Source organism: Podarcis pityusensis (assembly GCF_964106645.2).
Source record: "Podarcis pityusensis genome assembly, chromosome: 4".
Classification (NCBI taxonomy): Eukaryota; Metazoa; Chordata; class Lepidosauria; order Squamata; family Lacertidae; genus Podarcis; species Podarcis pityusensis.
The window spans coordinates 14,445,385-14,473,091 of record NC_138027.1 but is presented as its reverse complement, the minus strand read 5'-3'; the positions used below and the strand labels follow the sequence as shown (position 1 = coordinate 14,473,091).

The window sequence follows — 27,707 nt, the reverse complement described above, 5'->3', positions numbered from 1 at the left end:
CTGTAATTTGTAGTACTGAGGGATGCTTGGAGACCCCCTGTTGCCATCAAAGAGCTACAATTCCCAGCATTCCCTGTGAAGAGCGTTGACTGTTGAGCTACTTTAGGAATGGTAGCTTTCTGCAGGGAATAGGGAGTCTCCAAACAACTCTCAGCACCCTTACCAAACTACAGGTCCCAGAATTCTTTGGGGCGGAGCTATGAGTGTCTAAAGTGGTATCATTCATGTAGAGGTGGGGGTGTGTCGATGGATAATAATAATAATAATAATAATAATAATAATAATAATAATAATTTATTATTTATACCCTGCCCATCTGGCTGGGTTTCCCCAGCCACTCTGGGCGGCTTCCAACTGAATATTAAAAACAATACAACATCAGACATTAAAAACTTCTCTAAACAGGGCCGCCTTCCGTTGTCTTTTAAAAGTAAAATAGTTGTTTATTGCCTTGACATCAACAGCTGAGCTGTACACATCAGCAAGGTGTATGCTCCTTCACACAAACACTTGTATATGCAGCTCTTTTTAATGTAATGTGTGAACCAGCTTATTTTTCCAAATGTTGTTGAATGAATGGAACGTAATATAGGGAAATATCTTCACAGAGCGTGGGAGGAGTGCCATTTAGCCATGACTGAGATATGTCGGCATAATAAACAACAGTTGGACTTAGGACACTGGCTGGAAGGTAATACTGTCCTTTTAGATCAAGTCCTCAGAAAATAAACTGCATTATCTTGGCAAATGTCCCAGTATGAAAGTTACTGAAACAGACAGTCGTGGCTCTCTATTTATATGAATGTATGGCAAAATGGAAGCTATGTATATAAGACCATAAAAAAAGAGGAAAAAGCACTACTCAGACAGGGAAAATCAAAAACCCACCAGCGAGAGGTGAACTTCGTACAGAAGCCATACGACACGGGAAAAGAGAGTTTTCTCTAGAGCCTAAAATGCCAAAACAACAACAACCTCTTTCTGAAATCACATATCTCCCTCTCCTCTTTCTCCCAAGTCCATTTGCAATTTTGGCAAATAAATACACTAAAAGAAACGACAATCATTTTGACATGAAGAGCTGTATGGGAGAATAAGATAACAATTTGAAAATGGATTTGGAAAGCCAGGCTAATTTCTCTTCCCACCCCAACTCCATAATTGACTTCCTTTTGCAAATTAATCTGAAATGGAGGATTAACTTTTAAGGTAGACCAAAAACATAATAGTAATGAGGACTTAACACTATCTTACAGGGAACAAACTATGTCCCACTGTTTTCACTGCTGATATTGAGTCTTTCTTTCCCCCTAATATCATTTGAGGGAGATTGTCCAGCACATTCACAGCCCTTTGAAATATACTTTTAGAAAGACCAGACTAGTTAAAACGGTTCTGTGATTGGGTTCCATCCGGTGCTTACAGGGAAGTGTTAATTGTAGGAAACGACAACATGGATGAAAACTCAATCAAGGTCCAATTCACACAACCCTTTAACTGCATCTTTGGGTCTGGTGTGACTTGATCTTTGTTACAATGGGTAGTGTGATTGTCTGAGCATTTGCCCCTGCATTAAAATAATTGGGCACATCTCATAATGAGCCCTGAATAGAGGTGATTGGTTCACAATGCTCATCTGCTGCCCTGGCTAGGAGAATTCAGTCCAGGAGGGTCTGAATGTTGGCTTAATTTGAAGTGACCATCACTTCAGCCTTCTCCTGATCATGGTCCTCAGTAACTGTGGTCTGGAAACCAAGCCTTATGAAGAATGGTTGAGGGAGCTTGGTATGTTTAGCCTGGAAAAGGGGAGACTGAGAGGAGATATGATAGCCATCTTCAAATATCTCAAGGGCTGTCACATGAAGGATGGAGCAAGCTTGTCTTCTCCTGCTTTGGACTGTAGAACCTGAACCAATTGATTCAAGTTAGAAGAAAGGAGATTCCAACTGAACATTCAGAAGAACTTTATGATCCCAAGAACACCCTCCCATCAGATGTCAAGGAAATAAGCAACTATCTTAGTTTTAAAAGACGTCTGAAGGCAGCCCTGTTTAGGGAAGTTTTTAATGTTTAATGCTGTATTGTGTTTTTAATATTCAGTTGAGAGCCACCAAGAGTGGCTGGGGAAACCCAGCCAGATGGGTGGGGTATAAATAATAATAATTGTTGTTATTATTGTCTGATGATGGAACAGACTCCCTCAGAATGTGGTGGACTCTCCTTTCAGGGAGGTTTCTAAGCAAAAGTTGGATGGTCATCTGTCATTGATCCTTTAGTTAAGATACCTGCATTGCAGGGGGTTGGACTAGATGACCCCCTGGGCCCCTTCCAACTCTACAATGCTATGATTCTATGAATAGCAATACCAGCCTGGTAATGGCCCACTAAAGGTGGGTCCTTAAGAGAACAAAGGGAGTGATGCACCCATCATGATGGGTAGTCGTTGGCAGCCAGGACTCCATGAATTCATCTACTTCCTTTTCAAAGCTTTCCAAGTTGGTGCAATCACTGCATCTTGCAGTTTACCTATGCACTGTGAAAAGAGACATTGAACCTGCAGCCCAGCTCAGCTCAACAGTCAGTGGTGAGCCCTTGTGAAACTACGCTTGAGTGCCTTCGTCTTCAGTCACTATATATTCATACAGCTGACAAAAGACATGCTTCTTGATCACAACTGAGGAGGCCCTTTGTCTGGATACCGAAAGGCCTGGAGTGCTTCATCACAGCTTCCTTTATGTATCTGCAATTCTTCATCCTTTAGCATTTGCACTTCTAACAGTTGCTGAACAGCAACACGTTTCCCCTGCTACGCTCGAGCAACTCTTTGTAACAGGGCTCTCAACCGTGCTAAGACAGACTAATTTCCTGAGTGTATTAACTACACGACAGACAGCGGTGCCAAAGTGTTGAAGAACAAGATGAGGCCGCGTGGAAATAAAATGCAGGCTGGTGGTGTCAAGAACCTTGGATTTGCTGACTATCTAGAAGAGGCCTTCATTCTGAGGGCCACATTCCTTCATGAAGAGCCTTTCGAGGGCCATGTGTTGGTTGCATTCCTATTCCACTTTTTTCTCCAGGGAGCTCAAGGTGGACCACCTGGTTCCCCCTTTCCTCATTTAATCCCCACAGCAACCCTGTAGGTTAGGCTGAGAGCGTGCGACTCGCCCAAGGTCACCCAGTGAGCTTTGTGACTGAGTGGGGATTCAAACCCTGGTCTCCCATGTCCTAGTCTGACACTCGAACCACTCGACCACACTGGATCTCCCCAAAGAATCCTGGGAACTCTCGTTTTCACTTTGTAGAGCTTCAGTTCCAAGCACCTCTAACAAACAACGTTTCCCAGGATTCTTTGGGGGCAGTCTTGTGTTTCAAATGTGACTTGAATGTACGATATGTATACAGACTCCTGCTTCCATCAACCTCAGTGATGAATGGTGGGAGTTATTGTCCAGGAACATTTGTAGGACCACTGTTTCCTCATCCTTGCCTTACAGGAATTCCTGTTCTGACAGCTTGGTCTCAATACTGCATATACAAAAAGGGGCATTGCAAGCCTATCCCTATTTTCATCTGCACAATGCTGGACACTTCAGGGTTTCCTGTAGGCATCTGGTTGGTAACTGAGAGAACAGAATGCTGAACAAAGTGAGTCACTGGTTTGATCTCAAAGGCTCTTCTTGTGTTCTTAGGTTATGCCAAAGTAGAAGGGTTTTTGCAATGGTATTGCTTTATCCATAAATTCATCCCATTGTGAAATATCTCAAGAGTGCCTCTGCTTCAAGCACTGACCACACTACTTGGCATCAGGCCAGGAAACATGCTGATTCCAGACCTAATTTTTGAGTAGCGTCCAACTGGGAGAATCATTACTTCAAGTCAAATGCATTTTACATGAAGGTTAGCACACTATGATGCCTGTTTTGATCATTCATGCATTAGATCAGTGTTTTGCAGTTGATACCTGAGCGTCACACGGAGCCACTGTAGAAATTTAAATTCAGTGCTTCAGAAAACAATGCACCATTAACACAGTGAAAGACAACTCCAAAGGCTGCTCTCCTGTTTAAGTGTTCTCATTGAGCTAAGAAGGAGACCTCAAAATGCACTGCTGGTCACTGATTCATTCACAACTAAAGAACAAGTTCTAGTGTGATTCAAAGACATATCATAAAATAAAACTTAAAAAGAATCCCTGAGATCAGCCTCTGACCCAAACTGGGTCAGATGTTCTGGATTCCAACTCCCATTAGCAACAGTCAACATGACCAATGGTGAAGGATAATGGCATTTGTAGTCCAAAAGATCTGAAGTGAACCATACATACATACATACATCATTTTATTTGAATACAGTGGTACCTCAGGTTAAGTACTTAATTCATTCCGGAGGTCTGTTCTTAACGTGAAACTGTTTTTAACCTGAAGCACCACCATAGCTAATTGGGCTTCCTGCTGCTGCCGCGCCGCCGGAGCACGATTTCTGTTCTCATCCTGAAACAAAGTTCTTAACCTGAGGTACTATTTCTGGGTTACTGGAGTCTGTGACCTGAAGTGTATGTAACCTGAAGCATATGTAACCCGAGGTACCACTGTGCTGCCTTTCCACAGTTAAAACCATGTTCAAGGTGGCTTACAACACAAAAAAGGTTACTCAGTGCAAAACAGCACAGAATTGCCATACACAATATATAGAACATCAAAATGTACACAGCCAAATTGCTGGAGTTAGTCAGGACCAGGCCAGATGAAAAACGGTCTGCAAGGCAAGGAGCAGGTCTTCCAGGACTTACAGTCAAGATGGTCTCTGGCCTCTTCAGCAGCCTCAGCTTTTGTAGCTGGAGTCAGTCAGGGCCCTGCCCTCCTAAGCCAGGTGGGAAAAACCTGCAAGCAGATATTCCATATCATGGTTATTAGTATTGTGCATTTGGAAGCAACAGAATGAAAAAAAAAACCTGACTCTTCTTAAAATTGCCAAGTCCAAAAATATGGTTCAAAAGCTTTACTAGCAGAACTTGTTCCAAAACAGACATCAAACAAATACAGTTACACCCAGATGGTTGCGTAATATCATGTGATGATCCCAGCATAGGTAGAACATCTTAGAAATATGAAAAGACTTCATTCAGAGTGGAAATCAAAGCTCTATCTTGCAAAACAGCTTGCATTCCAGTCTGAAGCTGTTTTCCAGAAGAGATAATCATTTGTTCATCCTTTCTCTTTGCTTACTTCAAATTGAGGACACACCCCAAATGAAGACCTGTAATTGAATACTCCTCACGAGATCTAAGTTAAACACCTCATGAGAGCTAGCAGAGATATATTCTCAGCTAATCATTAACTGTTAGGCTCTCTGCAACTTTTTAGTTTTGATTCAGTGGAACTTTCCATACCATGCTTTCTTAGAATATTAGAATTGTAGAGTTGGAAGGGACCCCAAGAATAATCTAATCCAACCCCCTGCAATGCAGGAATCCCAGCTAAAGCATGCATGACAGATGGCCATCCAACCTATACTTAAAAGCTTCCAGTGAAAGAAAGTCCACAACCTCCTAAGGGAGACTACCAGAGAGTTATTTCTGACGTTTAGTCAGAGTCTCCTTTCTTGTAACTTGAAGCCATTGCTTCAAGTCCTACCTTCCAGAATAGGAGAAAACAAGCATGCTCCCTCTTCCATGTGTGACAACCCTTGAGATATTTGAAGGTGGCTATCATATCTCCTCTCAGTTTCCTCTTGCCCAGGCTAAACCTACCCAGCTCCTTCAACCATTCCTTATAAGGCTTGGTTTCCAGACCCTTGATCATCTTGGTTGCCCTCCTCTGCACACGTTCCAGCTTGCCAACATCCTTCTTAAATTGTGGTGCCCAGAACTGGACACAGTATACCAGGGGTGGTCTGACCAAGGCAGAATAGAGTGATACTGTTACGTCCCTTTCAGCTGTATACATACAGACACAAGCAGAGTTAATTTCCATGTCCAATTAAACAATTAAACTTAACATTCCAGGACTCACAGCCAGACAGTGGTGGATAATTTGCTTTGCACACAGAGGGTCTGTAGTTCAATCCCTCATACCTCTGGGTAGGGCTGAAAAAAGTCAGAAGCCCCGGGGAGCAGAAAATACTGCACAGGATGGACCAGTGATCTGACTAAGTACAAGGTAGCTTCCTAAGCTGCATGCAACAGATAGAAATAAGTCCAATGAATCATGAGGAGATAAGGGTCAGATACAAGAGCAGATCTCTCTTTTTTTCAAAATAATTTTTATTTGATTTTACAAATACAAATTTATAACAAAATAAATTACAAACCCATATAAAGAGATTTATCTGAATCTCCAAACTCCTCCCTACCCCCTCCGTGGGTCCAGTGTCGACTTTACAACTGCATATCAATCTGTTGTCCACATTTTTTATCCATCTGAATTGTCCATAGTCTTTTTCACCTTACAAGGGAGATTAAAATCTTGCTAAGGTTTTCATCTGCTGCAATGGTCTCTTAAGTAAATTATTTTTTCCCCCTCATTCTTTCTTAACGTTCTTGTCTTCTTGGTTCCTGAGCTTTCCAGTTATTTTTTTCCATTTCAGCATAGTCCATCAACTTGGTTTGGCATTCTTCCTTGGTCAGGATTATTTCTTCTTTCCACCTCTGGGCTAGTAACATCCGTATGGCTGTTGTTGCGTACATAAATAGTCTTTTCTGGTCCTTTGGAATCTCGGTACCTATAATTCCTAATAAAAAGGCTTCAGGTTTCTTAAACATTATTTTGAACATTTTTTCCATTTCATTATAAATCATTGCCCATTTTTTTTAATTACCTTACATGACCACCACATATGGTATAAGGTACCTTCTTTTTCTTTAAATTTCCAGCTGGTATTTGTGCTTGTTCTATACATTTTTGCTAAGTTACTAGGAGTCAAATACCACCAGTACATCATTTTCATATAATTTTCTTTCATCAAACAACATGCCGTAAATTTCAAATCTGTTTTCCATAACCTTTCCCGATCTACCATCTGTATATTATGTCCCAGATCCTTCGCCAGTACAGATACAAGAGCAGATCTCATAGTAGTTGTAACTAGGGATGAGGGAGAAATTAGATTAAGTTCACACTTAAAGGTGAACCGACCTGATCCTCACTTGAAATGTTATTCAAATGGAACCACAGCCATCCTTTGAAAATTCGCACATCTCTGAATTTTGTAACGCAGCTCTCCAGCCAAAAATGTATATATGAGGTTAAAATGGTTGTTGCTTATTGTTGTTGTTGTTGTTTAGTCATTTAGTCGTGTCCGATTCTTTGTGACCCCATGGACCAGAGCACGCCAGGCACTCCTGTCTTCCACTGCCTCCCGCAGTTTGGTCAAACTCATTCTGGTAGCTTTGAGAACACTGTCCAACCATCTCGTCCTCTGTCGTCCCCTTCTCCTTGTGCCCTCCATCTTTCCCAACATCAGGGTCTTTTCCAGGGAGTCTTCTCTTCTCATGAGGTGGCCAAAGTATTGGAGCTGCAGCTTCAGCATCTGTCCTTCCATTGAGCACTCAGGGCTGATTTCCTTCAGAATGGATCGGTTTGATCTTCTTGCAGTCCATGGGACTCTCAAGAGTCTCCTCCAGCACCATAATTCAAAAGCATCAATTCTTCGGCGATCAGCCTTCTTTATTGTTGTTTATACATCTGGAACAAACTGTGTCTATTGGGTAAAACTGTAGCTTTACCCCCTCACAGTGCTACAGTCCCCAGCACCCTTAATAAACCACAGTTCCCATCAGTGCCAGATTTACATATAAGCAAAACTAGCTATAGCTTAGGGCTCCACTCTCTTGCACCTCCACCAAAAAATTAAAGAAAAAAACTGCATGTACATTTCCAAAATATAAGATAAAAAACAAATAAAATAAAACCTACATACAGCAACAGTGTTTTGTGTTGTGTAGACTCCTAAGATGTAAGTAATGGGTCCCGCCTGCTAGCCTGTTCCCTAAAATATCACTCGTTTGCTCCTTTCTATATATAGGGTGCCTACATTTTGCATGGACTGGTTGCATAGCAACATGTGCAAATGGCTTTAGATACCTATTAGGTCCATATATTACCATATAGCATATATTCAACACACACAAAAACAGTGACAATTTGTTGTTGACAAAGGACAGCTGGACATATAAAGGACCTTCAGTAGCTTAGGGCCTCATCAAACCTAAATCTGACCCTGGTTCCCATGATTCTTTGTGGGGAAGCCTGTCCTTTTTGAATGTAAGCATCTATTCTGATCCCAGCCTTGTTTTCACTCGTCAAGGAAGAAATTGAACTACGTCTGAAATCATTTACGGAATCCCGGAAAGAAAGGCAGCCTTCCTGGGTTCATTGGGAACAGAAAGGCTAACAGCATAATTGTCTGCGCTTCTCAGAAATCTTGTCCCTGAGATAACTGGAAGTGACGTCCAGCAATGAAGAAATTGCATTGATGACAGATGATTGTATAAAACTCAACAGCAGCTGCCTAACCAAGCCATTGATGTTGAGAACTTTGTAAGAGATGGGTCTTCAAATGAAACAAATGACACCAGGGCAGACAGATCATCTCCCCCACTGCTGCCAACCTTCTCTTTCAGATGGGGGCTACTCCAGAGCAAAACTTTGGTACCTGAATCAGATAGGGGGGAGCACAGCACTAATGCCAACAGATAAGGGGGAAAATATTCTTGATGACTACCACAATCGGGTTTCCCATCCCATGCCCATCTCTTTCCATGGCATGCCAATTTTAAATAGGCTTATTCAAAAGCCTATTCTCACCCCAGTTTTGCATTAGTCTTAAAAAAAAAAAATCACATGAAAATTTATTTAAATATGTATACATGTATTTATAAGCATATTTATGTCAGGGGCTGGTCAGAGTCGGATGCCAGAGACTGGTCTGACTCTGAAGATGGAGGAATGCTGTCACAGACAGAGGAAGGAGGGGAGGATTTGCCCCCCCCTTCCTTCAACATTCCCAGCAGTAGATTCAGTGGCTGGACAGTCAGGGGAAGAGTTGCACAGCTTTGAGATAGTAGCTAAGCAACCAGCAGATGGGGAGCATTTGGAAGGCTCTTCATTCGAGAGTGAGGGGGGGAATTCCCTCCATCCCCCCGAACTTGGAGGGCTGAAAGGGTTAAAGAACAACAGAAGTACAGGGGAGGGAGAACTGGACGCTGGCACGCTTCTTGCTGTGGAAGGGGAGGGGATTCAGATTGACCAACTGGTATCCTGATGGAGGGTGGCCATAGGCTGCTATCTGTATGCTGTTGTAAATAAAACGAACTATAAACCTGCCAGAGGCTTGTTAATTCTCACCGGAAGCTTTCAGAGAGAAGGGGAAACTCTCATGCCTGCCAGTGTATCTGACAATTTATAACCTGCCAACACAAAATATACCAAAACAGTACAGAGGAAATTCATTAAAGTGTCACAGAACTTTAGTTATAGGAACATTAACATAAAATACTGAATAAAAAACTCACATGGAATCTCAATATACATATTTCTAAATAAACTTCATATATATACAGGGCTTTTCTAAATGAACTTAATCCATATACTGTGTGTGTGTGTGTGTGTGTGTGTGTGTGTTATATATATATATATATATATATATATATATATATATATATGTATATATATGTATGTACACACAGACACAGACACATACACATACACATACAGGGCTTTTTTTCTTTTTAAAAAAAATTATTTTATTTGCTTTTCTGTTACAGTGGTACCTCGGGTTACATACGCTTCAGGTTACAGACTCCACTAACCCAGAAATAGTATCTCAGGTTAAGAACTTTGCTTCAGGATGAGAACAGAAATCATGCGGCAGCAGCAGGAGGCCCCATTAGCTAAAGTGGTACCTCAGGTTAAGAACAGTTTCAGGTTAAGAACAGACCTACAGAATGAATTAAATTCTTAACCTGAGGTACCACTGTATATCCCACTGTCAACACGTACTCTGTTACATTCATTCACAAAATGAAAAGGAAAATGATAACATAAATATAAAACATAAACATGTAATAATAATAGTCGTGTGTGTATGTGTGTATGTGTGTGTGTGTGACATACACACACACACGCGCGCACAATACGGGGCTTTTTTTCAGCCAGAACTCACCAGAACTCAGTTCCAGCACCTCTCAGGAAGGCATCATCGCCATTCTAACAGAACAAGGGAGGCATTCCTGGTGAGTTTTGGCACCTTTTTCCAGAAAAATAGCAATATATATATATACACACACACACACACACACACACAAATGCATGTTGGTGTGTTATTGAACCTAGAACTATATAGAAAAAGAATTAGACAAGGGCAAAAACCAAAGTGCAAATCACATTCCAATCTGTGTGTTAGTCTAGGAGGTGTGAATGAGGTCAGTTAGGTCAAAAAGGCTTGCTTTAAAATGCGGGCGGCATTAAATTCTTCTCGTCCATGTTTTACAGCATCTTGCTCTGTCAGCTCCCTCTGGGTCCTAATGTCTATTGATGTCTCCTGCTCCGCAGCACAACTTGTCAGCTGCTTCCCTCCTCCTCTGAGACACTCACACTGCGAAGTGTCATCTCCCTGTCACAGGTATCATAACTCCTACAGACTAGCTCAACTACTGTGTTGGAATTTGTCCCCTAAGCTTTATCCACACACACACACACTGCACCGAATCTCTGCGCTTGTTTTCATGTGCCAGTGGGCAGAAGCATTTCCAAGCTCTGCCATCTGTAAACATTTTCCCAGTCCTATTCCTTCCAGGCTTCTCAGCTACACTGTGAGGCGGGCAATCCGAACAATAAATCTGCCCTTGTCTGTTGCAGTGCATTAGTCGCAGGATCCTTAACCAGCGCACAGAACAAAAGCGGTCGCATGTGGGCTTGATCTGGTCCAGTGTGCCCTGGAGAGAGAGATGGAGGGGCCTGGAGCAGCCATTAGCCTGCCATGCCCAAAATGTCAAAGCTGTTGTGGCGACATGTTGTCACGTTCAAATGTAATGCGAAGTGAAATACATGATCAGTGGATAATGTAGTTGGTCGTGTGTGACTTCGCAGTCGCACACGGCATATTTGCTAAAGAGGATTTTCCTTGGAGGAGACTCTTTTCGTGGAATCAGAGGCGTGACAGAAACATAAGAGGAAGCTGGTCAAATATAGGCTGTGATGTGAGCTGGGAATGGGCAAATCCTTCTATTTTTGGACCATGTCAGTTCCATATGTGTGCACTCATAAATCTGCCATGTCCCATTTCCACATCAGTTTGCAATTTCTATTATTATTATTATTATTATTATTATTATTATTATTATTATTATTCTGGTGGTTCCCTCACTGTGAGAAGCCAAGTTACAGGGAACCAGGCAGAAGGCCTTCTCGGTAGTGGCACCCGCCCTGTTGAACGCCCTCCCACCAGATGTCAAAGGGAACAACAACTACCAGACTTTTAGAAGACATCTGAAGGCAGCCCTGTTTAGGGAAGCTTTTAATGTTTGATGCATTACTGTATTTTAATATTTGGTTGGAAGCCGCCCAGAATGGCTGGGGAAGCCCAGCCAGATGGGCGGGGTATAAATAATAAATTATTATTACTATTATTTGCAAATCTACACGAAACTTTAATTATTATTCTGAGCACATTTTCTCTAAATCTGCATTTCCAAATGCATTTCCCCTCACAATTGACATTTTCCAATCCTTCTCCTGGATGCCTTCAAACTCCCGCTGCAGGGAACTGCAAATGGGGAGAGTGATGTTGCAATCAGGTCCTTGTTGTCGGCTTCCCATAGACATCTGCTTGTCTACTGTGAGAGAACAGTGTGGGGTTAGATGGGCCTTTGACCTTATCCATCAGGGCTATTTTTCTGTTCCTATGTGGAGGTGGCATCAGGGGTGTACTGTGGTAATCTTTGGTAATATGGCACCCTGAGTGAGCCCAAAATTTGGCACTCCCAAATGGATCTTCTCAATTATGGATCTTCTCAATTTTGCATAGCATAGGGGGCACAGGGGCGGTTGCCCCAGGTACAAAATGGTTAGGAGTGCAAAATCCTGACACCCAGTGCTGCCTCAATAAAGCTGCATGCTTTTGTCACTGGTTGAAATGGCTTCTCCATGCAAACCAGGAAGTGACCTCTCCAGACAACGGAATGACTCTTCTTTCCTTATCTCTGCGGTTACAATCTCCTGGTGACGTGGATGCCGTACTTTTGAATGAGGAACATCTTGCACAATTGAGCCAACTTCACAGGTGATATGCAACTGTCATTCATATCTACATAGACGCCTTCCCTTTCGGATAGGGAATACAATAATATGCTGATAACACGTAACAGACAGCAATGATTTGGATCTACTGAGCTCTTGGGAACATGGTGTTCAGTCGAGCCAGTTGTGCATGTGGTATGCAACCATGACTCATCACTGTGCTTCTGTTCATGCTTCAGGAGGAAGACCATGACACACCGTTTTGGATCTTAATATGCCTCCGATGCATTCTGTTTCCATTTTGTGAACTCTGCAAATGTGTACCAGAGTTGCAATGCCAGTGTGTGCAACTTCCTGCCCAGCACTGTTGGGTCAAGTTGCAGACACAAGGCCAACTCTTTGGGGACTCTGCTTGTGACGTTCTGCCTGCTGATCCTCATTGCTCTGAGTCACCAAACACATAATTAAATAAGGGCCGAGCCCCTGAGTCCAAGTCTGAGGTGTAACGCAAATTAGGAGATCTGTCTGCTTCCGTAATGATCATGCACAGGAGTCTCTACAGAACGGAGAATGAAAGCACTGCTTTCTTTCTGAAGTGCCGCTAATGTCCTCCACTCACACACACACCCATATTATCCCCTTCAGAAACCTTCCGACTCACCCTGCTGCCGGCTACTGACAAATTCAAGTCCTGACATCCAATTGTCACTTTGGGTGTGAGGCGGTTCAGCTGAGACCTCCCTGCTCTGTCTGCTCTGATAACTGTTCGGATCAGAAGAGTAATCAGATCCAGCTTAGCTCAGAAAGTGCCCATTGAATGGGGGAAATGTGACTTGCATTTTCTCCAGACAATTAAGAGGAGAGGCTGCGATCTGATGTGCCTTTGGAAAACACGGAGTCGAGAAGGTTTGGGGTTTTTTTCCCGAATAATGAAAAGAGCTGTAAATAATCACATTTCTGCCACCAAGTAGCTAATTTGCAAAATGGCTAGCCAACGTTATTCAATTTGGCAACAGCTTTCCTCGCTGTGAATAATTGAGCAGGTCTGCCTGGCTTTAAGGATGGCTTGAGGTGCGGTGACCGTCTGGGTAAGGGTGTTGCAACTACCGTATTTTTTGCTCTATAAGACTCACTTTTTCCTTCCTAAAAAGTAAGGGGAAATGTGTGTGCGTCTTATGGAGCGAATGCAGGCTGCGCAGCTATCCCAGAAGCCAGAACAGCAGAACAGCTTTCACTGTGCAGGGATCCCTCTTGCTGTTCTGGCTTCTGAGATTCAGAATATTTTTTTTCTTGTTTTCCTTCTCCAAAAAGCTAGGTGCATCTTGTGGTCTGGTGCGTCTTAAAGAGAGAAAAATACGGTAGTTATGTGCTGAAAATTTACCCAGTGCTTCCCCAACCCTCCTTCATTAATTAACAAGAAAAGAAAAGGCACTTGTAAATTATCGGAGCTCATTTCGGTGATATTCTCATGGGTGGTATACAGGGTTGGTGTTGTTACCTTTCCACTGAGGTCAGATTTTGCTTGTGGGCTCCCCGTGGGCATTTGGTTGTGAATACAGTGCTGGATTAGATGGGTCTTTGGCATGATCCATTCTTATTTCCTTACATAACAAAGCCAAACCATTTTGTCAGGTTTAACTACTTAGGTAGCTCTTCTATCCCCCAACACAACTTTACAACTATAGAATCAATGAGTTGGAGGCGATCTTGCCATCATCCAGGTCAACCCTCAATCTCATTAGAACGTTTTTGGCCAATTTCAGAGGCCTGTGCTGAATTTGCAGGGACCTTGTTGTTGTCTGTGCCCAAAGCATGGGCACTCACAGCTCTAGGAAGATGACAAGGGAAAGATATAATCTCAGACCATGAAGCACAAAACAGAGGAAAGTTTAGGGGAATGTGAGCAGTTCAGAGCCTTGGGGGAGCCACGTGGGATCTGCAACTATGATGTTTAGTCAAAGGTGAGAGGTGAGGGAGTGATGAATGCTGGCTGAAATTTGAGATGCCAAGATCTGTCACTGCTCCAGAACTTCAAATCCCTCACCGTTTTTATATGTGAGTTTTGTACTGGGCCAGAGTTCCCTGCCCTTTCTGGAAAACAAAATAGACTGGGGGATATTGTCTTGAGACATGAAAGAGGTCTCAGTTCAAGCTTCAGAATGACCTTGTCATTGATGAGGGTCAATCAAATACAGTGGTACCTCGGGTTAAGAACTTAATTTGTTCCAGAGGTCCATTCTTAACCTGACACTGTTCTTAACCTGAAGCACCACTTTAGCTAATGGGGCCTCCTGCTGCCGCCATGCCACCACTGCACGATTTCTGTTCTCATCCTGAAGCAAAGTTCTTAACCCGAGGTACTATTTCTGGGTTAGCGAAGTCTGTAACCTGAAGCGGCTGAACCTAAAGCGTCTGTAACCTGAGGTACCACTGTACTGAGGTATAAGTAGCTGTTTCAATGAGTCACATTTATCCTGAATGTATCCTGCAAGGCAGCATAAGTTTCAGATCAAAGTTTTCTTTCTCCTAGGTGGGCTACTTCCCCATCTGTCCCTCACTTCCCTCTACAACAAGTGCAGAACCCGTCTTCTTGACGTTTGGATCTACTATTGGTCTTGTCCACTCAGTCTCCCAGAGCCTGTCTTCACATGCATAGGAGCCAACTCCTAGGGACTGAGGGGTCTTCAGCCCCCCCCATAAAATATTCCAGGGGGCTGCCCCCCAAGCTTATGGGTATTGCCATTCAAATCATGTGTGTGCACCACATCATGTGATCAACTATGCAGGGTGGGGCTCACCTGCCCCCCCCCATTTTATTCAAGTTGGCACACCTGTTCACATGCAAGGGAAGTTTCTAATTTACTGTGGGTTTGACAACAATGGCAAAATACCAGGCAGGATGGTTTGCAATAGGTATGGAGACAGCTATGCTTCTCCATAACAGTTGCTGGAAACCACAGGTGGGGAGAATTGCTCTTGTGCTCACGTCCTGCTTGTGGGTTTCCCATGGGCATCTGGTTGTCGAATGTGAGAACAGGTTGTTGGATTAGATGGACCAAGGATAATGGAAGATGTAGTACAGCAACATCTGGAGAACTACAGATTCCCAATCTCTGGTTCACAATGAGGGATGAGTCAGCCTGTGTGATGGCCTGGGACGCGGGCTCAGATTCAGGACCAGGGGAGTCTCAGTCTGCACCGGATCCTTTGCCTCAGGCATCATCTGAACCAAGTCTGGGGCCTGATCCTGAAGAGTCCCAGTCTGCACAGGTTACCCTGCAACAAACACCAGCTGGGCCAAGTCAGGGGCCTGAGCCTGCCCTGGCTCCAGATGTGGGAATTATCTTGTTGCCTTCAGCTGGGCCATCACTTACAGCTGCCCCACTACCGGTTTGGTCAGGGGAGGCTGAGGTGGCTCCTGGGTCTAGTAACCCACCGACATCTCCCAAGCTGCAGAGACTAAGGTCTGAGAGAAGGAGATACCTGAGTACTCGCAGGAGGAGTACTCGCCTTCAGGCAAAACAGGGAGGTGAGTTGCCGGGGAATCAGGACTGGCCGCTACCCCAACAAAGATAAAAGGCTGTCGGACCCTGCCCCATTTTGTCAGAGCAACATTGCTGTATGCCAGATCTTGCCCCTGTCCTTGCCTGGTTTCCTGCTTTGACCCTGTCGGACTGACTCCTAGTGGAACCTTAGGATTCTGAACCAGACTTGGACCGTGGTTCTTGGGTTACCCCTGGGCCCAGCACAGCCTGTCCCCAGTCTGATCATGCCTAATGGGAAACTAGCCTAAACCAATGTGAGCTTGAAATGCTTGCTCAGAATGCCAGTCTTTGCACTGGCAGGCAAGGCAGTGTGTTATATCTGCTCCCGTTGGGCCAATGAATGTTAATGAAGCGATGGGAAAGGTTGCAAATTTTAGCCACGCTGTGCTGATACCCTGGAAAGGTTCCTTTATTCAGCTTACCTAGGCTTACAGGAGTTGTGTGTTCTGCTGTTTCTCGTCTATAAAAACAAAATTCATTTCCCAAGCTCAGAAGAGGGACAAAATCCTCAATGTCCAATAGGATTAGCATTGATCAAATAACTGATAGAATGTCTACCTCTTCAGCTCCAGTTAACACTTCTCTTGTTTTGTTCCTCCATTTTTATATCCATGTTATAGTCTTTTAAGGACTGGGTTTTGGCTCACAATGGCGACATTATTAATTTTAAAACCAGCCAGACGCCTGACAGCAATTTTGAGTTCACGGATCGCGCACTCACACACAAAGTGAAATATGAAAACAATTTATGTCATCTCCCACCAAGAAGCTTCCGAGTATAAGAGATGCAGGGCTTACTATTTCATTCTGCCGGCTTTCTTTATGATATAGTTAGCCTCATGTAACCCGATGGAAACAAAAGTTGTTGTGTTTGGCTCACTTGCTTGGGTGAGAAGGGCTGGAGCTCAGCGGTAGACCGTCTGCTTTGCATGCGGAAGGTCACAGTTTCAATTCCTAGCATCCCAAGGTTAGGCTGGGAGTGACCCCTCTCTAAAACCACAGGGAGCTGCAGACAAGTCAGTGTAGGCGATAATGAGCTAGATGAACCAATGCCATTTGACAGCTTCATATGCATTAGTTAAAACCTGTAAAAACCCAGGTATGTAACCATACCTAAGAGGGCATCAAGATTCAACACACACATCGCTACCAGTAGCAGATCTTCCTTTGGAGAAGGGCCATAGGTCAGTGCTAGATCATTCACTTGCATGCAGAAGGTCCAGGTTCAATTTCCAGCATCAACAGGTAGGTCTAGCAAAGGCTCCCTACCTGAAGGGCCATTGCCTCGGCCCAGCATACCTGAAGGAGCTTCTCCACCCCCATTGTTCAGCCCGGACACGGAGGTCCAGCTCCGAGGGCCTTCTGGTGGTTCCCCCACTGTGAGAAGTGAGGTTACAGGGAACCAAGCAGAGGGTCTTATCAGTAGTGGCATGCTCCCTGTGGAACGCCCTCCCATCAGATGTCAAGGAAATAAACTACCTGACTTTTAGAAGACATCTGAAGGCAGCCCTGTTTAGGGAAGTTTTTAATGATTTGTTTTATCTCTTTATTATTATTCATATTCTGCTGGGAGACGCCCAGAGTGGCTGGGGAAACCCAGCCAGATGGGCGGGGTATAAATAATAAATGATTATTAGTATTAGTATTATTAGACAATATTCAGCTACATGCACCAGTGATCTGACTCAGTATAAGGCAACTTGTTTTTTAAGAAGGTGGTTTTGTGGCTTGCTTTGATGTCAAAACCTAATCTCTGGGGTTTGCTTTAGCCTGGTTTAGGTTCAGTCAAGCCATGTGCAGGAAGAATAGTAGAACTTGTGGTTTCTCGCTGCCTTGTGCCTTGTCTTGGAATGTGGGGAGAAAGCTCTGTGGATTGAAGACCTAGAAGAAAAACACAAAGCTCCTTACAAGATACTATCCGCATTTCAACATTTCCTCAACAGCTGCTGTGCATTGTGCACTGCAAGGATGACGACAGTGATAGTCTTGTTGTTGATGGTGATTTCGAATTTCTTACTTGCTCTTCACCACAAGGCCCCAGTGCAAGCTGAATGGTATAAAAATACAGTATTAAAATCTGTAGGAATAGTGGAGATGACAGGAGGTTGGATGCAGGTGAGCTGTGCAGAAGCGCACTGGCAAGCATGCTCCAAGCAGGCTGCCGGCTAGTTCCACAGAGGCTCCTTTTATTAGCAGAAGTCAACATTTGGAAACAGTAGTGAAACCACTCTGAACATGACGTATTTCCATCTAAGCACATTTCCAGCATTAGCAAATACACGTGTTAGCAGGTGTTTCCCTAAAATGTTTTCTGATACTTGATTACATCTGCGTCCCCGGTCATGCTCCAGCCAAGCGTTATGTCTAGTAACCAAATTTGTGAGAGGACAAACGGTCAGGGGGAAAACCCTGTTTGCTAGCCAAGAGGCAGAAGTTCAGGGAGTGTGGGCGCCAGGTTGCTTGGCACACTATTGCATGCTGGGGGCGGGGGGTGCCTCAGCACAAGCGGAGCGTTAACTCCACAAAAATAAGTTTAAACAGTTCAGAAGGATACAGAAATTCATATTTTCAAAGGTCAGAATATAGTTGTGTAGCTTCAGCATATGATGAAAACTATGTGATCGATGTAAGTGTTAAGTTGTGGGTGAGCATATCAGACGACACAGCGATTCTTCAAAGCAGCTCTTGTTTATTCAGAGGCCAGGACAGAACTGAACTGAAGGGCTCAGTCAGCCTGCTTATATAGAGCTCCAGCACCACGTTACTGTAACAACTTTCTAAAACTATCCAATCACTGAACGTCACTTTCGATCCTTCATTTGCATAACTATCTACAGTATCCCCCTGCTGGCCCAGGGTGAGAACTTCAGTACATAACAGTAAAGCTGTAATGTCTCCCACCCCCTACCCCGATCTAACCCAGGCCTGCCCCAATCCAGGCCCTGAATTGAACTGGGGGCCTTGCACAGCCCCCACAGAAGAGTGGAGAGAGGCTGTCCTGATTCTCTGTCCTCCCAACAGCATGCTTAACAAGGTTTGAAATGTTATTAAACATGCAGTTGGGGGTGAGGTAGAGGAAAGAAGGGTTTTTTAAAAATAAAACAATACCCAACCTCTTCCTAGTGCAGCTCTGCGAGGGGAAAAGGGGTCTCCTAACAACTCTCAGAACCTTTAGCAAACTACAGCTCCCATAATTCCTTGGGGGAAGCCATGGCTGTTTAAAGCGGCAACACAGTGTTTTCAGTTATAGCATGGATGGGGCTAAGTCAGGGGAGGCCTAACTTTTTCAACCAGTGGACACATTGGCAAACCAGAGAAATTCTTGCACCACACACCACAAAGACTGCAATACTTATATCAAGCTGACTGTCTGGGACGGAACTTTGCCAGTTCCTGGAAACACCTTTGCAAGTGCCTCTTTTGCAACCTCTAGACTAGGGACATGAATGACGGAACAGCAGCTGTTTCTGATGAACTGGGAGCACTGGAAAAGGTCAACTAGGAGAGAGTTGGTTCTTCCCTAACAGAACACAACATTAGGATTCATTCTGAGTTATCTACTGTCCCATATTTTTATCCAATGAATGGTCCAAGTGGGAACAAGGAATTGCTGCTCCAGTTGCCCATTCTCAAGGCTACTGACCCACGAGTCTAGTAAACTGAATACTGAATTTCAGTGCTGAACAAGTCTCTGGGGAGCTGCTTGAAGTCTCCCAAGCAGAAACAATTTAATCCCGTTCTCTAAACCGAACCACTCAAAACTACCAACCTCTTCTGGCTGGAACTGCACATTTTAACCATTTGGATAAAGTAATGGAACACAGTATCGTTTTGATCACTTCATTCCCTCCCCTCATCCCCACTGGGGAGTAGTTGCTGGAAACTACAAAAGGTGACGGGTGCAGAATCTGTTAAAATGGGAATTCTGGGCACTTTGTAATATGCCAGATTGTATTAAATTTCATCACGGGGAGAGAGGGGGTGGGGAAGCACACAATCTGTTCTTTCTCTCTTCCTCTCTCTCTTTCTCTCTCTCTCTCCACAAATCTTCTTAAGTTTTTAGAGCTGATCCAGTTCATGTTAGGCTAACAGATTTGGAAGAGCTTTTTCAGTAGGTGAAAAGGCAGTTGCTTCTTGTTGAAACGAGCGATATGCAAAAGAGAAACCTGTCTAAATGTCATTGTGTTTGCTGGTTCCTTTCCCCCCATTTCAGCAGATGGAGAAAAAATGTATATCGGCAGAAAATCCCTTTCCTGCCATCACCGTTCCTTCAGGTCCTATTGCACTTCTTTCACTGTCGGTGTTGACTTGCTCTGCAGTGCTTTGTGACATGAACAAATTGAAGGGGTTTAGGTGGGTGGGTTGCAGTTTATTTGCTTGCTTGCTTACTTATTTGTTTTGAATATCTGTCCCCTAACTTCCTCCTGAAATATCACTCAAGGCCACTTACGAAAAGAAAATTTCACAACAGAATAGCACAGTAGTGCTACTGCCTGCAGATAAATGGGTGCAGATCTCTCTCTCTCCTACCCCTCTCACCCTATATATTACTGACCTCCATTCCCCCTGTTTGGAATTCCAAAAAGCCCCTGGGCTTGCATGCAATTTGGCAAACGTAACCCAAGCTGGAGGATCTTCTGTGCCTATGAGTTCCATCCACTGAGTGAGTTTTTCCTCTTTCTGTTTGTTTGGCTGTTTCCCTGCTATGTACAAGGCCCGAAGTAAGAAAAAACAAAACCTCCCTGTTCCTTTCCCCCTCTAGTTATGTACTCATTTCCTCCATAAAGTGTTGTTGGGAATTTATTTTCCTTCTGGGCTCTCTAGTCTGCATTATTTAAGTGACTTTGCCAGTAGCCGGTGCCCATTGGAACTGGTAGGGCAGGAGGCAGAAAGACCAACAGCAGGGCAATGTCACCTAAAAGATTTGCCGGACCCAGTGAGAGGCAGAGACAACAAATTCTATTTGCGTCCCAATCCTCCTCTCTGTCGAGTTCTACAAAGGCAACAGTGGAACTGCAGAGGGAACTGGCAGGTAGCAGAAGAAGGTAGGCAGGCAGAGGCTGATTTAGGGCAGAGGCTGATTTAGGGATGCCACAACTATAGCTCAGTTGGATAGACCATGGTGCTGATAATGCCAAGGTTGCAGGTTCAATCCCCATATGGGACAACTGCATTTTTCTGCATTGCAGGGGTTTGGACTATTATTCAGGGGTCATTAACCTTTTTCAGCCATGGGCCGGTCCACCATCCCTCAGACCATGTGGTGGGCTGGACTATATTTTGAAGAGAAAAAAAAAATGAATGAATTCCTATGCCCCACAAATAACCCAGAGATGCATTTTAAATAAAAGGACACATTCTACACATGTAAAAACACCAGGCAGGCCCCACAAATAACCCAGAGATGCATTTTAAATAAAAGGACACATTCTACTCATATAAAAAAACACTGATTCCTGGACCATCCACGGGCTGGATTGAGAAGGCAATTGAGCCACATCCGGCCCACGGGCCTTAGGTTGCCTACCCCTTCCAACTCTACAATTCTATGATTCTATGATTATTTAGAAAGGAGCAAGAGACGCGGGGTGCCAAATTTCGACACTGCACCGGGCGCCGCTGAAATTTGAGACCTCAAGGTCTGCCACTGAGACATCTGAGGCTTGGCTGAGGGCAGACTGAGGTTGGTGGGGAAGTACACAGTTTGCCAGAATGGACCAGCCTCTGCTGCAAGAAACTTTTCAAAATAGTGTCCCATTGTTTGGGAAAACAACCGCAACACACATGAAAGTCCATTTTTCCACAATGATTCCCCCTTCCCCATTATTCTCTCCCACATAATTGCAATTAAATATACATGTTCTCTCAGAAATTCTCCTCCACCGCTGGGATTATTCAGATGAAAAGTTAATTAGGCATAGCTTATATATGACAAGTATTTGGGAACGGAGATGTCTTGATTGCAATGCTGTGGCGTGTGTTTTTTTCCTCTGCAACCCCTCCAGCACAAACACACAAACTGCAATGTGCAGCTATACCATTCCCAACTGAACGAATTTGGTTCCTTTTTTCTCAGTGCTGGAATTAAGCTGCAAGAGATAGGGCTAGCCCCACCCCCTGTTTTCTTTTTTCCTTCAATGCCGAAATTCATAACACCTCGCTAAGAGCACTCATCCTTTCCAAAGCGCTTCCCCCTCGTCTTAGGTGAGGCAGCTTACCTCTCTGCTTGCGAAAGCAACTCTGCTTCAAGCTGTTTCACACATCAGAGGCAGCAGCTGTGTTTCATCTGATGCCCAAATGGCTGAGAAATTTGGGAAACGGCTACTGAGCTCAACACTTCAGAGGCCAACAATTCAACAGCACTTTCCCCGGCTTTGGACTGTAGGTGCTGAGTGTCGTGGAAGGATGGAGGAAATGAGGCCCTCCAAATGTGGTTGGGCCACAGCTCCCATCCCAAACCCGCCAAGGATCCCTATTTTCCAGGGACAGCCCCAGATTGACAGAAGCCATCCCAACTTCTGATGTGATCCTAGAATCTCCTGCTTTTCCTTAGGTAAAGGTAAAGGGACCCCTGACCATTAGGTCCAGTCGTGGCTGACTCTGGGGTTGCGGCGCTCATCACGCTTTATTGGCCGAGGGAGCTGGCGTACAGCTTCCAGGTCATGTGGCCAGCATGACTAAGCCGCTTCTGGCGAACCAGAGCAGTGCACAGAAATGCCGTTTACCTTCCTGCCAGAGCGGTACCTATTTATCTACTTGCACTTTGATGTGCTTTCGAATTGCTAGGTGGGCAGGAGCAGGGACCAAGCAACGGGAGCTCACCCCGTCACGGGGATTCGAACCACCGACCTTCCGATCAGCAAGTCCTAGGCTCTGTGGTTTAACCCACAGCGCCATCCACATCTCTTATTTTCATCGGCGAAATGTTGGAGGGTATGGAGTTATGCGACCCCTGAGCCAAGGAGATAAGTAACTTTGCAGTCTTTAGAAGACATCTGAAGGCAATGGAAAATGAGTGAGGTCCCAACCAAAGAAGAATGGCAACTTAAACTGATGGAATACGCACAGCTAGTATATAGAATAAGAGAACAAGAAGAATGTGCGTTTAAAGAAGACTGGAAAATGTTTACTGAATATATGGATAAAAATTGTGTTCATTTAAAAACTCAGGTAGCATTAAGATAAATTCAACAGTGTTAATAAGTTTTGATGGATGTAACCATGGATTATGGAATGGTTTAGTTCATGTAAAATATGCAGGGATGTATGGTATTCAAAGGGACTCGGGTGGCGCTGTGGGTTAAACCACAGAGCCTAGGGCTTGCCGATCAGAAGGTCGGCGGTTTGAATCCCCACAACGGGGTGAGCTCCCATTGCTTGGTCCCTGCTCCTGCCAACCTAGCAGTTCAAAAGCACGTCAAAGTGCAAGTAGATAAATAGGTACCACTATAAATAGGTAAGGCAGCGGCGATCCCAGGGTTCTCCGTTAAAGGGGTTGTGTTGAGGGGAGTCACTGGCCATACGCTGAAAGGTTGTCAGTGCATTCCCCTGTGTTGCGGTGAAATGGGGGGCTTAAACATACGTCTTCCAGAACCAGCCCAATCCCCAGACGCAATGTGCCCCAGAACCCCAGCCAGGGACTGGGAGGGATAAATGCCCAATGCTTAAGCCAAGATCTTCCTACATCTGAAAGTTTAATAAAATTGTGACCAATTTTAATCCCATAACACGTTGTCATGAGTCATTATTCCACTCGGGTGTCGCCTGGGGTTGGGGGGGGTCTCCGCCTGGGCACGCAACATTAGGATACCAGAGATGCACCCTGCCTGGCCTCGAGTCCGTAGCATGGCAATGCCTTATGCAAATAGAGCCATATGTATGGAAATAAACGGTGAGACCCAGAGAGAACACATGTAAGCACTTTACCCATTGGGATAATGGTACGTGTTCCAGCTCACAGGAGCTTATGCAATTGCAAAATGAACAGAAATGCTATAAAATCACAATTGCCCTTTTCTTTTGTCCTCAGAACAGCTTTGTGAGAGGGGTGGTTGTTGCTGTTGTTGTTTTTAAGAAGGAAAATGGGGCTGAAACCAGACGTTTTGCCTGAATATCTCTGAAACGTATCTTGAAAGGCTTGAATCGGATTCATCCAGTTTTAAGTCCCCAGGTTTTGCACACTGAATCAGTACTGCTGCTATGGTTAATATCATTAGGTGGTATGCAACTAGGTTTTTCTCAGAGCATACCCATTGAAATGACTTACTCAACCTCACTCATTTCAGTGAGTCTGAGTAAAACTTAGCTGTATAACACCCTTCTTATTATTTCATTTATGAATCACTTCCTGCAAAGTACCCCGAAGCATTTTGCAATATAATAAATATATATATATATAAATTCTATATAGACTGCTAAAACAACTGCACATATAAAAATATTTTTTAAAAAAACAACAACACAGTTTTAAACCACATTTGCACATATATAAAATCAAATCCAATACAGACGCCAGTGGGGATAAAAAAAAACTCCATTTAGAAGGTTTGCTGGAAGAAGGAGTTTGGATTTGATATCCCGTTTTATCACTACCTGAAGGAGTCTCAAAGCGGCTAGCACTCTCCTTTCCCTTCCTCCCCCACAACAAACACTCTGTGAGGTGAGTGAGGCTGAGAGACTTCAAAGAAGTGTGACTAGCTCAAGGTCACCCAGCAGCTGCATGTGGAGGAGCGGGGACACGAACCCGGTTTACCAGATTACAGGTCTATGGCTCCTAACCACTACACCACACTAGCAGGTGCCAGAAAGAACAGAGAATGCACTTATCAGATAGGCAGTGGCAAGGAGTTCCAAAGGGTACGTGCCCCCACACTTAATGCCTGATCCTGACAATTTGCAGTTGCATAAAATGATGGCGCTGCCTAGATTATCACCCCTTAGGAACCTTATTGCTAATGTCTTTGTGTGCGTTTTCTTCTTCTTCTCTCTCAGGAAACTATGGTGAAAGTGGAATGGAAGCTTTCAAAGACATGTCGGGCAAGGAGGGGGTCTGCATCGCCCATTCCTACAAGATCTACAGCAACGCCGGCGAGCAGAGCTTTGATAGGCTATTGGAGAAGCTGAGAAGCCATTTGCCCAAGGCGAGAGTTGTGGTGTGCTTCTGTGAGGGCATGACAGTACGAGGGCTGCTGATGGCTATGAGGCGCTTGGGCCTCACTGGAGAATTCCTGTTGCTGGGCAGGTGAGTAAATCTGCAGATAACTGCTGCCTTTTTCATGGGAGTGCAAAATGCATTTTTAGTCTGCGCTATTCAAATGAGGGTGGTCCTCGGATGAAAGAAATGAGTTGCGTGAAGTTCAGCCGGTGAAATCAAACGTGCAAAGCTGTGAAATAGTACAGAATTTAAAAGTAAGCTTTGGGGATTTGGATATTGCACAGACATTTGCACCAAGGATAATCTTAGAAGAAGCATCACTTCCTGTGAGAGAAAGAGGAATGCCTCTCCTGAGATGGTGCTGACCGTTTTGCATTGTACAAGCATGTGAGTTAATAGGGCGCCTTTTAAAAAGGCCTTTCACAAATTGTGCATGTAAATCTGTGGAAGAGTTGGATAGCCCATATTTCTGGAAATGTTGAAAGCAGATGCAAACTCCTGCAATTGAATCCAATGATGGAGGTCTTCCCTGCATTGTGATCCTCAAATGGTTCCCACTGAATTAGCTGAATATGTCATTTGATGCAGGTGGGGTTATACATCCGACTATTTGTGAATGATGAGCTGAACTGGGAACCATTGTCTTTTCTGTTTGTTTGTTTGTTTGTTTGTTTGTTTGTTTGTTTGTTTTGAAAATAACATTTAGCAGAAACACAACGAGCTTCTAAACTAGACAAGGTCATACCTTTTGTGATCAAAACCTATGCATAAATCAGAGCTGGCTGGTTATTATAATCCAGATAGAAAATAAACTTGTATTGACCACACATTGTCTGAGAAATTAACAGAGCAGATTCTTCATTGACTTGGAAGGAGTACTTGACAGAAGAGTTTCTTTTCTGTTTTCCCTTACCAAGAGGAGAGATTAACAATAGCATGTAAAACAAAAGTTCTATCTTGCTCAGTTTAAGAGAGAGAGTGTGCTTGTTTGCAGAGGATAGCTCTTGGTGCCCCTATAAATTGTATATGATATAAATGAATAACCCCATTATATATGTCTTGCTATATGAAGAACAATCTGTTTATCTGCATTGGCTGTCTTTGAGGGTTTTGGGTCTTAACAATGTAAGTCATATAAATGAGTAAGTCCAAAGTTATTGTTGCTAGCTTTTCATAAGATGTTGTAAAATATGGGTAGACAAACTAAGGCCCGGGGGCCAGATCTGGCCCAATCGCCTTCTCAATCCGGCCCGTGGACGGTCTGGGAATCAGTGTGTTTCTACATGAGTAGAATGTGTCCTTTTATTTAAAATGCATCTCTGGGTTATTTGCGTGGCATAGGAATTTTTTCATTCCCCTCCCAAAAAAATAGTCTGGCCCCCCACAAGGTCTGAGGGACAGTGGACTGGCCCCCTGCTGAAAAAGTTTGCTGACCCCTGTTGTAAAAGGTAAAATCGTCAAGATAGTGGATGAAGGTAGGAAGGCACTTCCCCACTCAAATTAAATTGTGGATATAGATTCTGTTTGAATGCCCATTGTGATGTAATTGTGCACTCCTTGTAGATTGGGCTTAGGCTGCCCAAAAAATTGGAAGGGTAAAACTGCTTCACTGCCTTAAGTGATATGGTAGTCTGTGAGAGACTGTGGTGATGAAAAGGGTTAATAAGACAGAACCAACAGATGGTTGGCTCTGGGAATCACCTCCTATGGTGCTCTATGGCTCCCTGGATACGTGTTAGATGTTGTATGGAATACCACCTAGACAGGTTGGCAGAGGCCTGATACAGCAGCGCAGACTTGGGCGCTGCACTGTGGGTGCCCAGCACACAAGCGCCACACTATGGCATCTCCATTCCTCTGGTTTTATATCTTTAAGATGGGATTCTATAGCAGGAGGTACTGGCAAGGATTTCCTTGCATGACTGAAGAGTTGGCCAGTTACAGGTCTGTTGCTCACAATCTAAAGTTTTATACAGAGGAGACAACTGGAGGAGAAGATGGGCCAGGAATAAACAGGGATGCAATATTCAATATATACATACTTAGACTTGAGTCTTTTGATAGACAACTGAGTCTCTCCTAGCTTCATAGCACTTGGGAGATAGAGCTGGGCTGTTTTCCAGCCCCACTTGACAGCCGCACATGGGATCAGCTGTTTTTCAGGAGTAGTAATATAGTGCTAGACTGAATACAGAAGCTGGGAGCAGATCCAGCCTGTTTATGACCACTGCTTCAGGCAGGACAGATGATTCAAGCCTCTTACTCCCCATCAATGAACAGGAAGTGCAGATCAGTAAGGGGTCATGTAATGGAATGCTGCTGTTTGTTTATATTGGAGCAATAAAACTTTGACTGGATAGTTACTGTTGGTTTTCCCTTGCTGGGGAAGAAAAAAGAAACTGAAATGGATATCCACAACCAAATCCTAATTCGGTAAAAATCCGCATACTTGCAAGGAGCGTTTGCCAGGGGAGAACAAAGCATTTTGTATTTTATTTGTACAGTAGTTGTTGCATTACCCCCCAAAACAGTCTTAAGAGATGATGTCTTGGTATCAACTAGGAGCCTAGGAAACAAACTTATATTGAGTCAGACTATTGGTCTATCTAGCTCAGTGGCTGTTTGGGGTCTCAGACAGGAGTCTCTCCTTTTCCTACCTGGAGATGCCAGGAGCTGAATTTGGGACCTTCTGCATCAAAGCAAATGTTCTAGCACTGAGCCACAGCCCTTCCTTACTTCCTATAAGGGAGACAGTAGAACAGATTGCCTTGG

The 27,707-nt window shown here is 44.0% G+C and overlaps 1 protein-coding gene and 1 long non-coding RNA gene across 6 annotated transcripts in view; one reads left to right on the top strand and one right to left on the bottom strand.

Annotated features, from left to right (window-relative positions):
* Positions 1-27,707, bottom strand: part of LOC308475404 — a 222,904-nt gene that overhangs the window by 54,143 nt on the left and 141,054 nt on the right. The gene's annotated exons all lie outside the window — the stretch shown is intronic.
* The window catches only part of GRM5 (glutamate metabotropic receptor 5), a 257,435-nt gene that overhangs the window by 89,349 nt on the left and 140,379 nt on the right, over positions 1-27,707 (top strand). For all 5 annotated transcript variants that reach the window (XM_081001807.1, XM_081001805.1, XM_081001806.1 and 2 more), the window contains exon 3: positions 24,773-25,022. In XM_081001807.1, the coding sequence (XP_080857933.1) occupies positions 24,773-25,022 (250 nt within the window). The remainder of the gene's footprint in view (positions 1-24,772; positions 25,023-27,707) is intronic.